This window comes from Moschus berezovskii, chromosome 4 (genome assembly GCF_049115385.1).
Source record: "Moschus berezovskii isolate FMDL1 chromosome 4, NW_MosBer_1.0, whole genome shotgun sequence".
In the NCBI taxonomy this organism is placed as follows: Eukaryota; Metazoa; Chordata; class Mammalia; order Artiodactyla; family Moschidae; genus Moschus; species Moschus berezovskii.
Window position 1 is genome coordinate 27,190,855 of NC_142463.1, and position 13,098 is coordinate 27,203,952.

At 36.0% G+C, this 13,098-nt stretch overlaps 1 protein-coding gene across 9 annotated transcripts in view; it reads right to left on the reverse strand.

Annotated features, from left to right (window-relative positions):
* Positions 1 to 13,098, reverse strand: part of TUT4 (terminal uridylyl transferase 4) — a 162,073-nt gene that overhangs the window by 10,180 nt on the left and 138,795 nt on the right. For 3 of the 9 annotated variants that reach the window (XM_088835300.1, XM_088835299.1, XM_088835296.1), the window contains exons 28-30: positions 11,904 to 12,351; positions 8,073 to 8,231; positions 128 to 7,071 (exon numbers count right to left, since the gene is read on the reverse strand). In XM_088835300.1, the coding sequence (XP_088691426.1) occupies positions 6,983 to 7,071; positions 8,073 to 8,231; positions 11,904 to 12,351 (696 nt within the window). In that variant the 3' untranslated portion in view covers positions 128 to 6,982. Of the gene's footprint in view, positions 1 to 127; positions 7,161 to 8,072; positions 8,232 to 11,903; positions 12,352 to 13,098 lie in introns of those variants that run through there. The other 6 variants (XM_088835304.1, XM_088835303.1, XM_088835302.1 and 3 more) reach the window with 3 other exon arrangements.

A 13,098-nucleotide genomic window follows, 5' to 3' on the forward strand; every position in this document is an offset into this window, starting at 1 on the left:
GGTTTACACTGAGATCAGAACTGTTTCGACAATTCTGAGATATGTGCTACTGCTTGCTGTTCCATTAAAAAAATCAAGTCGGCAAAATATATTAGCTCCAGGTTTTACATCTAGCAGCAGTAAATGGTAATAAACATGAAAACTGACCTGTTATCAGCAGCTTTATAAGAATGAATTCAGTTGTAAGGCTTTTTCTGGATCATTTAATCCAGTTGCATTGAATGTTCAACAAACAGTAAAACATGACACCTATTACATAGCATTATTGTGTAGTGTTTCTTCTTCCCTACAGCCTTGAATTCCAAATTAAGGTGCTTAGCACCTTTATGCTATGAGCATTGATATTATCGAGACTAGGCAGTAGGGCAACCAGGGTGAAAATGTTCAATGGAGAGAAAAATATCTGATGCCACCCAGGGTTTTAACCTGAGTTACTGGACAATAGCACCATTCACAAAACCAGAAAATACAGCAGGAAGAGACCAAGTTTTAGAGGGGCAGGTAGTAAGAATTGTGGTAGTAGTCAGAAAAGAATGCATTCAACTTAACTTGAAGTTTACTTTGAGACAGCTATGGTATATCTAGATAAAACCCAGACATTATAAATAAGAACTGGAGTTGAGCTAGAGCTCTAACCCTGAATTGACAATGTTCAGGTAACTGTAGAAGGTGCAGAATTGAATGCAGTGCCCAGGGAGCGTACATTTGTAAGGAAAACCAGTAGTAGAATCACTGTTGAGGAAGAAGTGCAAACACTGATTGAAAACTGAGATGAATCATTTCAGAAAGGTAGAGGAAGTGGGAGAGATGGGTTAAGGAAGCTAAGGAAAAAGAAGCAAAATAAGGATTAAATGGTGCCCATGCATACATATTGATAATCAAGAGGGTGCTGGATCTTTGCTAGAGGAGTTCTGTCTACCTGTACTTACCTTTTCTCCTTTAAAATGGAAAAAATAATTGATTTCCTGCAGCTCTGCCCTTGGCAACAATTGTGAAGACCAATGCCTCACAGGATCCAGTTTCTTGGGAAGTCATATCTAGTCATAGGCTAAACATCCTATTGCTTGTTGAACTTAAGGACTTTAGCATCAGTATTAAAGTGTTTGGGATCATATTTGAGATTTCATGTGCTTCAATAATTGCTCTCCTGATAATATTTGAGCTAATAAAATGGTAAGAGTTATTATGGTTCATCATACAACTATATATAGGACTCTCTAAAAATTAAATATAAGCGCCTCTATTTGTATCTGTTATATAGAGTCCTACCAGTTATTTCTTTTATCAAAGTGTTCTAAATGGAAAAAAAAAAGTGTATTCTGGCTGAATGACCTATGGACCAACCAAGTTATCATGCAGTATATTAGTTTTAAAAGTATATTTTTAAAGTATAAAAATGTAGAAACCCACCCTAAACCCCAGTAATATTTAATACCAAAACTAAACCTTCCCAAACATATACTACAAACTTAAAGCCTACTTGAGAGTGGGACATGTCAAACCTCTCTCTGAAGATCACTTTGATAAACTACAGAATTGTAGAGCAGATGAATTTAGGACAAACCTTGCTGAAGGGGCCATTTCTGCCATCTGTGTGGTAGCCTACTGCATGAGTGAGGCCTTGGAACTAAAGGTTTACAACTTTCTTTGGCCTGTATTGAGAGACATATGTTACATCTTGCTGCTGCTAAGTCACTTCAGTCGTGTCCGACTCTGTGTGACCCCATAGACGGCAGCCCATCAGGCTGCCCCGTCCCTGGGATTCTCCAGGCAAGAACACTGGAGTGGGTTGCCATTTCCTTCTCCAATGTGGAAAAGTGAAAAGTGAAAGTGAAGTCGCTCAGTCGTGTCAGACCCTTAGCGACCCCACTAGGGTCTGCAGCCTACCAGGCTCCTCCATCCATGGGATTTTCTAGTCGAGAGTACTGGAGTGGCTTGCCACTGCCTTCTCCGATGTTACATCTTACCTCTATACTTATACATATTCTGTACTAAGATTTCAAGAAAATATTCCTTATGAAAAATACATTGATATTTCTATGCATTATCAGTTTTACTGTTGGGTGTACAACCACTAAATTGTTTATACTCCCCACAATTTGAATTGTACTGCTTTAAAAGCTTTGCCATTAGGCATGATGACCTTTTAATACTAAAGAATGAAGGGATATGTATTCTCAGGGACAAGGGAAACAATGGATTTGGTGAGAGGCTTCCAATGTAACAACCCAACTTAAAGTTCATTCCTGTAGCCCCTTTCCATTATTTTTGGCAGATCTAAATTTAAATAAGCACTAATCAGAAAAGAATGCTCACATGCTGGTCATTCCTAGCCAAAAAAAGGAACAAGTTTCTACAGATTCAAAAAAGATAAAATGATCTGTTTTTTTAAAACGCAAGAATACAAGTTCAAAGATTAAAAGATAAAAAGTGGAAAGTAAGTATGGCAGAGCTTGAAGAAATGAAGATTTGAAAACTGAAAATGAAAGCCTTACAAAATACAAAATAGACAAGGCACAGAGAAAACACTGGAGGAAATAAAAAATGGAAAAAGCTATAGAGATAATAAAAAGATATGGAAAGAAATCTTGCCTATGATTAACTGATATTTCTGATAAAGAGAACTGAGCAAATCAACTTAAAAAATTCAAATAGAAGAAAAATCACTTTGATTTAAAGAGATAAAGAATTATATGGGCACCCAAGCAGAGAAGTCATGTATAGTGAGGGAAAGGATCAGGATGGCCTCAGGTCTCCATTAAGGCAGTGATGCAAAAAGCTCCAAAGGTCTAAGGAAAACAGTGTGCCAGGAACTTTATACCCAGCCAGGGTTGTCCTTAAAATATAAAAGGAATAGACATTCTTAAGTATGCAAGTACTTAAAAGCATACAACCACTTGGGAGAAAAACTGCCTGATGTTACTGAACAAGAAATGAATCAAATTAAGGACTTAGGAAAAAAAAGAAGCAGTAAAAGAAATGGCAGTAAACATTTTAGAAATTTTAAATAAAAGTAATGGGAAATCATTAAGACAAATGAAATATTTGAACACTGTATAGAAATAAGCAGGAAGTAGGAGAACTCGAATTTTTTATGACAAGTCATACTATCTCTAAAACACATGAAGCTGGAAAAAAAAAAAAACTCCAGCCTCTTTAATGTTTTCTATACTTGTCCTTAATTTTAGGAGTCTTTAGAACTAGATTCTCTTGTAGAAAAAAATTTTTTTAAGTTGAAAATTTACATTTTTTTCTTTGGTTAAACTGAAGTAAAATTAATTTGCTATATGTACTAAATACAGCATATGAACCCACTTTTGTAAAATTTGTCCTATGTATGTATAACAATATATGATATCTATGTATTAAAGAGATGGTTTGAAAGAATGAAATTCACTGGATATATTAATAGTATTTCTGGTTTATGGAAACTTTATAGTGATTTTTATACTGTTATTTAATGCTCTTTTTGTAATAAACAGATCCTTTACAAGGAAAAACTGGCATTTAGGGCTTTTTTATAAGCTTACCAACACATTTTATATATTGTTTATTATTGGAACTGCAAATTAGTAACCACTTTTCGGCAATACAGCAATTTTGTAGCATGTAGCTTCCCAGGTGGCTCTAGTGGTAAAGAACCTGCCAGCCAGTGCAGGAGACTTAAGAGACATAGATTAGATCCTTGCCAAAAGATCCCCTGGAGCAGGAAAAAGCTGAACCCACTCCAGTATTCTTGCCTGGAAAATCCTATGGACAGAGGAGCCTTATTAAGGGCTACAGTCCATGGGGCCGCAAAGAGTTGGATACAATGAAGCGACTTAGCACAGCGGGAACACGCAGAACCTTTGAACCTTTATCCTTTTTATCTAATAATCCCATTTATAAGAATTCACCATAATAGAATACAGTTGATCTTTGAATAATGTTATTTTGAACTGCATGAGTCCACTTGTATGCAGATTTTTTCCAATAAACATTACAGTTCTACATGATCCAAAATTGGCTGAATCTGCAGATGTGAATATGGAGGGCCAACTATGGGATTTGAGCACCTGTGGATTTTGTTATCTGCCACAGATCCTGGAGCCAATTCTCTGTGGATACTGAGAGGTGACTATAACCAAATACAAGAATAGCCTATCCTATCATCATTTTACATACATATAAATGAGAAGAGCTGGAAACAGCAGAAATGTCTATCTGCAGGGGACTGAATGAATATATAGTATGTTATTGTTCATATTTTTTAATAATCTTTAATGGCAAGGGAAAATGTTAATTACTCCATGTGATTAAACACTATACAAAAATTTCAAAGCAATGTGATCTTAAGCGTGTGTGTATGTGTATTCTCTGCAGAAGACTGAATTTCAGACTTTTCAATTGATCAAGAGATTTGAATTCATAATAAATTTTATAGTTTATGAAAAGTCTGTAAATTGTAAAACTCAGCTGCTGCTGCTGCTAAGTCGCTTCAGTCATGTCCAACTCTGCGACCCCATAGATGGCAGCCCACCAGGCTCTCCCGTCCCTGGGATTCTCCAGGCAAGAACACTGGAGTGGGTTGCCATTTCCTTCAATGCATGAAAGTGAAAAGTGAAAGTGAAGTCGCTCAGTCATGCCCGACTCTTAGCGACCCCATGGACTGCAGCCTACCAGGCTCCTCCATCCATGGGATTTTCCAGGCAAGATTACTGGAGTGGGTTGCCGTTGCCTTCTCTGAAAACTCAGCTACTACCGCATAAATTACAAGTTTTCTATTTTTCAACTTGGAACAGTTCTATAACTGAATACTAGCAATTACTGAAGGAGGGACAAGTGAAATGCTGAAAATTACTACATAGGAACATTGTTATATAAGTAAAACTTAGGTGACTGGGGTTTATTGACCCATAAATACCTTTTGCCAGATGGTATACTACCTACCTTTGAGAAGGAAGGCTGAACTGGGGCAGTCTTGTTGCAGATTAATTTTGAGGGTAAGGGGAGTGTTGCACTGCACAGCTTTTGACATTTTAGTTCCCTGACCAAGGACTGAACCCAGGCCCTTGGCAGTGCGAGTGGAGAGTCCTAACCACTGGACCACCAGGGAATTCCCAAATCACTTTCTTTTTAATGAATATTTGAAATAGGTACAAAAGTAGAACATAAAAACCAGCACTCTATTCTCTAAGACCTGAAAGGACATGAAATGCTTAGAACACTGACTTTAAAGAAAAACCCTGAATTCTGTTAAGTCATATTTTAACAGAAAATTTTACATTGGGCCAGTTACCTATCTCATTATTAACAAAACCAATAAGCTAAACTCCACCACTTAGGAGGATTCCACGAGATTGTGAATGAAGCAGTTTTCTTTTTTTTTAACTGACCAACAACACTATGTTAGTTCCAGGTGCACAGCATAGTAATTCATAATGATCGCCAAGGCATGCTGAAGCTTTAATATGTAAAACTAACAGCTTAACATTTAATAAATTCCTTTCCAAGGCTATAAATATGGCAGGAAAGCCTTCCAACCACCTGCAATAGATTTCAAACATCTTCCTTCCATATTGGAAACTAGCAAAAGCCCACGTCCTCTCCTATTTAAGGAACACATACCTGTGAGGAAGCAGAACAAAGATAATATACTGTTCTTAAAAGACATTTGTATTATTCTGCAGATTTCCAAATAAATCTATAGCATCATTTAGTCTGAAATCTCTGGCAAGCCTCTCTCAGTTGTTCATATAAGATGACCTCACTTCAACGGAGAGTACCAGGAACAGTTAAGAAATCTACCACCAACGATACAAGCTTGAAACACAACTATAATCACTGATCATAAGATATTGGTAAACACCATCCTTGCAAGTGTCCTTTCCAGGCAGTAATACAGGACTCCAAACAGTCTGGCATATGTTAGTTCCTCAGTAAATAAGAACTACCTTCCCTCCATTCTAATTGTCAGTATAAGTTTCAATGGTTTAAAAACTCTACTTCAAAGATCTGTTTCAATTCTATTCCCAACATGTAACTGTCCTAACTTTAGAATTCATTTTGTTTTGCACCTCCAGTTTTTTCAATGATAAAATGAGATAGTATCTGCTTCTATCAATCTCATATGGGTGTTGTAAAGATCCAATAAAATAAAATGGAAAGATTCTTAGATCTTTTTCTAAAACTAAGTCTGTGATTTAGAATAGTCTATTCACTGGGAGTCAAACAAATTTCTGGGGCTTCCCTGGTAGTCCAGTGGCTAAGACTCTGTACCCCAATGCAGGGGGTCTGGGTTCAATCCCTGGTCAGGGAACTAGATCCCACATGTAGCAACTAAGAGTTCACATGCCACAACTAAGACAGGGTGCAGCCAAATAAATAAATACTTAAAAAAAATCTCTGAATTGTAACATTATATTCCTATCATCTAAACAACTAGATGAATTAACCAAATTTGACTCCTGTCAAAAAGATTTATTAACTTAAAATAGAATTACTTCAGATACAGACAAAAGCAAATTTCCGTTCAAGTATGAATATTTTCAATATACAAGAATGTAAAAGAAAAAAATTCTAAATCTTCAATCTTGAGGTTTTATTATTTTTTTACCTTTTAAAAAGTTTTTGGCACTACAAGGTTCTGTAAAGAATAGAAGTGACAAATTTAAAACACATGAAAGTCTTTCCTAATTCTTAAGAACAATATATATAAAGTCTGAAGCAACCAAAGTATGAATACAGCTAATAGAAAATAAAGAATGTAATTTTTAAATTCTCTCTTTATACAATTCATCAAGGTTAAACAAAACAAAATTCCCTTAAAAATAGGGTAATAAAATAGATGAAATTTGTATCACTCAATTTGGTGATACTAGTAAAAACTATAGTTCATATTTATATACAAATAATACAGTCTTTAAAAACAGTCTTAGAATTTAAATAAGCTATCTAAACGTTAAAATTTTAAATCAGAACCTGATTTATTTTCCATTAAATGTCACTTTTTCTGCTGAATGTAACTGACACTGAGGTACGGATACCCTTGAGACAGCAGGATTGGCTGGTTGCTGTGCATCTGTAGACCAGCTGAAAGAAAATGGACTTGCATTACTCCGACACGTTTCCTCTTGGTGGGTGGGGACAACGCTCTCTACACCGACGGGTGGCACATCTGTCTGTTGGACACAACACAGACAGGAAACTGAAAGGCTTGTGCCTATTTACCTGATAAGCTCTTAGAATTAACTTTTTTCCCCTAGACATTCCCTATTTGAATTGAGATACTGTGGAGACAAATAAGACTAGATAAAATGCTATTCATTACTTAGATCAAAGCCATTACTGGTACATAAATACCAACAGAATATAATCAATTGTCATTCAAATCTCAGTTTTACTAAACAAATCGACTATTACACTACTCAACTCAAAAATTCTACTCGATTCCATTGCTTACTAAACTAAATCCAAACTCCTTTATAATATGATCTCAGCCGACCTTCGCTAGCCTAATTACCTACACATATTTCCGTTTACCTCATCTACTCCTATTATTTTCTCTTTTTTCCTATTCTTTTTACTGAGGCAAAACTCAGTGATTTTGCATATATTTTTGCCTCAGCTAAGAACACTCTTCTCTAATCTCTACACAATCTCTAGGGAAAAAAAATTCCATATATTTCAAGACCTAATTCAAATGTCAAAATCTTAGGCAGTTTGATCCTTGGTGTCCATATTCTGCTCTCTCTGCTAGGGCAAAGTTAACAGATTCCTCTAAGCGCCTATCCTTGTCTGTTTTACATGTCTGCTGCTGTTGCTGCTAAGTCACTTCAGTCGTGTCTGACTCTGTGTGACCCCATAGACGGCATGTCTAGCTTTCCTAATAAAATATGTATTAAGTGTAGGTGTTACTATTTAATTCCGCTCAAGCAATAAGCATCTAGCACAGTCTGACATACAGTATGCTCTCTCAATGAATATTTACTGAATTCATAAAGTTTCACTCCCAGATCCTGGCCTTTACAAAAGCTCCATTGTCCCGGAACAAATCCCACTCAGCCTTGTAACAAATATGTAAGCAATGGTACCTTGAGTATAGAAAGGTTTGTTGGGCTGGAATCTGGCATTTCCCTGATGCATGAAGTTCTGATGCAAACCATAAGGCCACGAAGCTGGGACAAGAGGGAAATGGGGTCGTGGTGCATGTTCCCAAGGAATTGGAGGATTCAGTCCTGGAAATCCTGGCTCTGCATTTCAAGAACAAAGGAAAGATATATGTTAAAACATCACCTTGTTCACTGAAACATTCCTTCATTCCACAAAGATTTATTGGTCATCACTGACCAAGAAATATGCTAAATGCAGAGGATACCCTCCTGCCAAATTTTTTTTAAAAATTTTTATTGAAGTATTGTTGCTTTATAATGCTGTGTTAGTTTCTGCTATAGAGCAAAGTGAATCAGCTATATGCTACACATATACCCTCTTTTTTTGAATTTCCTTCCCATTTAGATCACCACAGAGCACTGAGTGGAGTTCCCTGTGCTATACAGTAGGTTCTCATTAGTTATCTAAATGTCTTATTTATGAATAATTTGAGAACAATTACAGTGTTTTATTTCTTAAAGTTTTTTTGTTGACATATCTACACAATACTATATATTAATAGTGTGAATCATATCAATTGTGTATATATATCAATAATGTACATATGTCAATAAATGTTTTATGTACAGTGTATATATGTCAACCAAAAATAATTTTAAGGAATAAAACACTGTAACTGTTCCTAAATTGTAACTGCTGTAACAGACTGGTGGATGCTAAAGAGGGGACTAATCCAACTGTTCAAAGACAGAGAAGGTTTTCCTAAAATGACTGACTAAATTGAATTTTAAAGGACGAGGAACAAGTTAGGCAAAATGGGAGAGGGAAGGAATTTCAGGCAGAAGGAACAGTGTGTTCAAAAGCCAGGAAGCAGAAAAGCACAGCAAGTTTGGGAAGCTGCACAACAACTGGCAACACAGAGACAAGCGCCGAGGAAAGCAGTGGCAAGAGGAAGGCTGGACAGGTAGGGGAATTTATATTTCAGAGAACCTCAGTACGTCACTAAGCAGCTTACATTTTACCATAAAGACACTGCCAATTATCCTAGGATCAATTATATATTGGCCTGGAAGATTTTGTTAGAAGCTGAGACACTGTGGTAAAATGGTTGAAAACAGGCCTTGGTGCCAAACAACTTTAAGTTCAAACACTAATTACAAAAATTACTAAAGTTTAATTATGAACCCCAGGTTGTTATAATGATTAAATAAGATAACAAAAATAAAGTGGCTTGCACAAATTCTGGCATATAACCAGGAACTCAAAAAACAAAAAAAAAGAGTCCTAGTCTATGGCAAACCACCCCCACCAATTTACTTCCCTTTAAGACCTATCTTAAAGTAAGTCTTTCAAAATGCAGCAACCCCTGAATCTTCTGGATCATTTCTGGAGGCTTTTCTCATTCAGGATCAAAATGTGGCAGGAGATAATCTGAAAGACACTGGCCCTTATTTACTAAACTTCCTAGCAGGAAGTTAGGAGGTACAGGATAGGGAGGAAGAAAACCAAAACCCATACTAGCCACACTTCTACAAGCTCAGTCTTCTCAGGAGGTAGCTAGTAAACAAAGCAGTTGGTTCACTGTAAGTTCGTAAAGCCAAGTTACAACTGAGAGCTGAAGCTGCAGAGCTCAGAGTTTACAAAAAATAAGACTGGGTATATATCACTGAGATCCTTACTAACTGGGAAACATTTTTACATAAAGGGTATTTTTAGGATATAGTTCAATCTCTCTTGGTCATTTTTCACAACCAAATATTTTTGTAATTAGAGATAGTCTGAACAATTACCATTAAAGACAATTTGAAAAATGGGGGGAAAAAACTCATACAACCCCCTATCCTAATACAAACACTATTATCACTTTAATATATCCCCATCTGGTTTTTCCATTTTTAACATAATGTTAATTTTAGCAATAATAGTAACTAGAATTTGTATACCCATCCAACAAATAATAAATATTTGCTCAGTAACAGTTTATTATATAATAGAAGTATACATATAACATCTATCTGACAACAGGCACTATACTGGACACTAGGGAGACAATGATAGACAAGAAACAATTTACAACTTCTAAAAGTTCAGTCTAATGCATTATGCAGACAAGTAAACAGGCAATTTCAACACAGTAAGACAAGTCTTATAATCTGGATATTAAGGAAACATGGAAGAGAGAAAAGAATACCTAATACAATTGGAGGAGAGGATCTATAAGAATTAGAGACTTCTTAGAGAAAGGGATCCAAATTTTAAAATGAAGGATAAGTTAAGTTAGCCAAGCAGAGCTTGGAGAAAAGCAGAAGGAGGTGAGAGTGAATAGGAGAGTTATTGGAGAGGACATTCCAGACAGAGGGAACAAACCACTTAAGTAAATAATCAGGGGTAAGAGCATGGTGTGTCTGTAGGGTGTCAATTAATTAGTTCATTAAGGCTAAAACACAGATCAACTAGTGGTAGAGAGAGGAAGAAGTTAAAACTGTTAAAACTGAATCAATATATCAAAAGGCAAAGCATGTGTCTGTCTTCATGGTTATATAACTCAGTGACTATCACAGTGTTCATCATGGCATGCATACAATAAACATTTGTTGAATGAGAAAAGCAGAGGCCACATTAGAATGGCCATGTATGACGTATATTCTTTGATCTTGAAATCTAAATGAGTTCCACATTCTGGAATTTCCGCTCAGCAAAATATACTATCTGTATTATTCTAAAAGAGGTCAGAGATTCCTCCACTACAGTGCTTTAAGGAAACATATATTCGTTTAAAACTATCACTAAAATTATTCTGAAAATTGATAAAGGTAAACAATCAAGCTTTTATTCTACATTTCCTCTACAAACAATGTATGAGGATAACCAAGTAGTTAATAAGGAAAAGAATCACAGACAGTAAGTTACAGAAGAATCACAAACAGTAAATAGAAAACATAGATAACTTAAATCCGGGTAATGGGAGGGTTATACTTTACTCTCTCCTTTTGAGTTCAAGTTTTCCATGATAAAAGTTTTAAAAATAAATATAATGTAAAACTAATTTAACAGCATTTATCAACTATTTTTAAATACACAAAAATGAAAAAAATGACTGGCTAGTAATAAACCAAAATATTTCTGAACAATTCTGCCCAGGAATTAAGATTATATATGGTTTTCTTTTTCTTCTTCAAATGCTCTACAAAGAATATGTATTATTTAAATATCAGTAAAAAACTATTCTTTCTTAAGCTATAAAGTATTACTAATCTTTTTCTTTTTAGAAAACTGCTTCTTAGTAAGTAAGGAGATAGTAAGAGTCCAAAGCAAAGATTACAGGTTTTGAAGAAAGAAATTGGTTTAAATCCCGGATCTACTATGATTAAGACAACATGACAGTTATTTTTAACTCTTCACAATTTCCTCAACTGTAAAAATAAGTGCTAATAATACCTACACCAAATGAAACTGCAATTAAATTTTAAAATAACAATAATAACAAACATTTGTATTTATTATTACCTCATTTAATATTCACAACATTCCTGTGAGTTAGGTTCTATTAATACACATTTATTGCACAGATGAAACCAATGTACAAAGAGATTAAGCAAATGCCGGATGCCACATAATAAATGGCAGAGCCACGATTCAAATCCAGGTGGTCTGAATCCATAGCCCATACTCTTCACCTTACCTTATGCTCCCCCCTCCACAAATAATGATTGCCATCTTTTTACTCACATTTATCTCCCCAGGTTCAACCAATAACACAATTCATCCAACCTTTCTACAGACAGATACAAAAGAAGAAAATAAAGGGTTACCCGAATTCCCCACTGTACCATTGTTCACCAGGGAATTTGGAGCCACAGTACGGGGCCAGTGTCCATCATGAGAGGAGCTAGGGATCGCCACGGGTCTGGCAGCAGGCTGTGCAAAGATGATGCTGGGATCGTTCAGGCCAATATTGCTGGGCGCACTGCCTGGTGCAGAATGGATCACTGGGCCGTGAATAGGCCAGGACGGGGCAGGGATCTGAAGGGGATGCATTGGCAACAATCCCATGTTGTGCATGGGAGAATACTGAGCTGGTGGTGACTGAGGAAAGTTATACAAAGGCATCTGGACCTGATGGGGGTGCTGGGTTCCCTGCTGAGGTGGGCCAAGCTTGGGTTGGGATCCTGGCTGGGATGGAGGCTGGGTAATGGCAGTGGATTGGGAAGAGTTCTGTGGAAATGGCTGGGGCTGAGGAGAATAAGATGGCGAATCAGACTGCAGAGAAAAAAAAAAAGATATATTTTAAAATTAATTTATGAACATCTTAATTTTATAAAAGCAGAAATTATAAAAATATAAAACTATGGAGTTACTTCATCAGAATACTATAAACAGAACTCTATGATATACATGCTACCAGATAATAACAGAACCTCATTTCATATGAAGGTAGAGTTTTTTCCAAGGTTCTCAAACCCTCTCACATAGGTTTTATCTATAAACCTTTTTATTGCCCAAAGAAGACAAAGTCCAGACAACATACTTATCACACAGAACCCACAACTCCAACTGTAACTAGAAGTTTACATCTAAATATCTCACACTCACTTTCATTTAGCTCCTCAACAAGCATTTACAGGGTGTCAGTTATATACTGGACATTGTTCTAGGTATTAAAAATAAAACACTAACATGTATGCCCTCATGAAGCTTAAAGTCAATAAGGACAAAGATGAGGAAGAGATAAAGATTACAAAAGCAATCACAATAAAGTATAATGATTACTATGATAAAGACTATAATGTATAATGAAATCCCAGAGCAGGAACACCTAAACCCACTTTGGGAGAAGAGAAGACAAGATGAAAGAAAGTGGAAATCAAGGAAATCTTCCTAAAGAAAGTGACTTTTAAGCTGAGACTTAAATAGAAACCAATATGATAAAAGAGAGTAGAGAAAAAGGAGAAGGGAAGATTCAGTTAGAGAGAACAACATAACTGAAGGTATACAGAAATAAAAGCA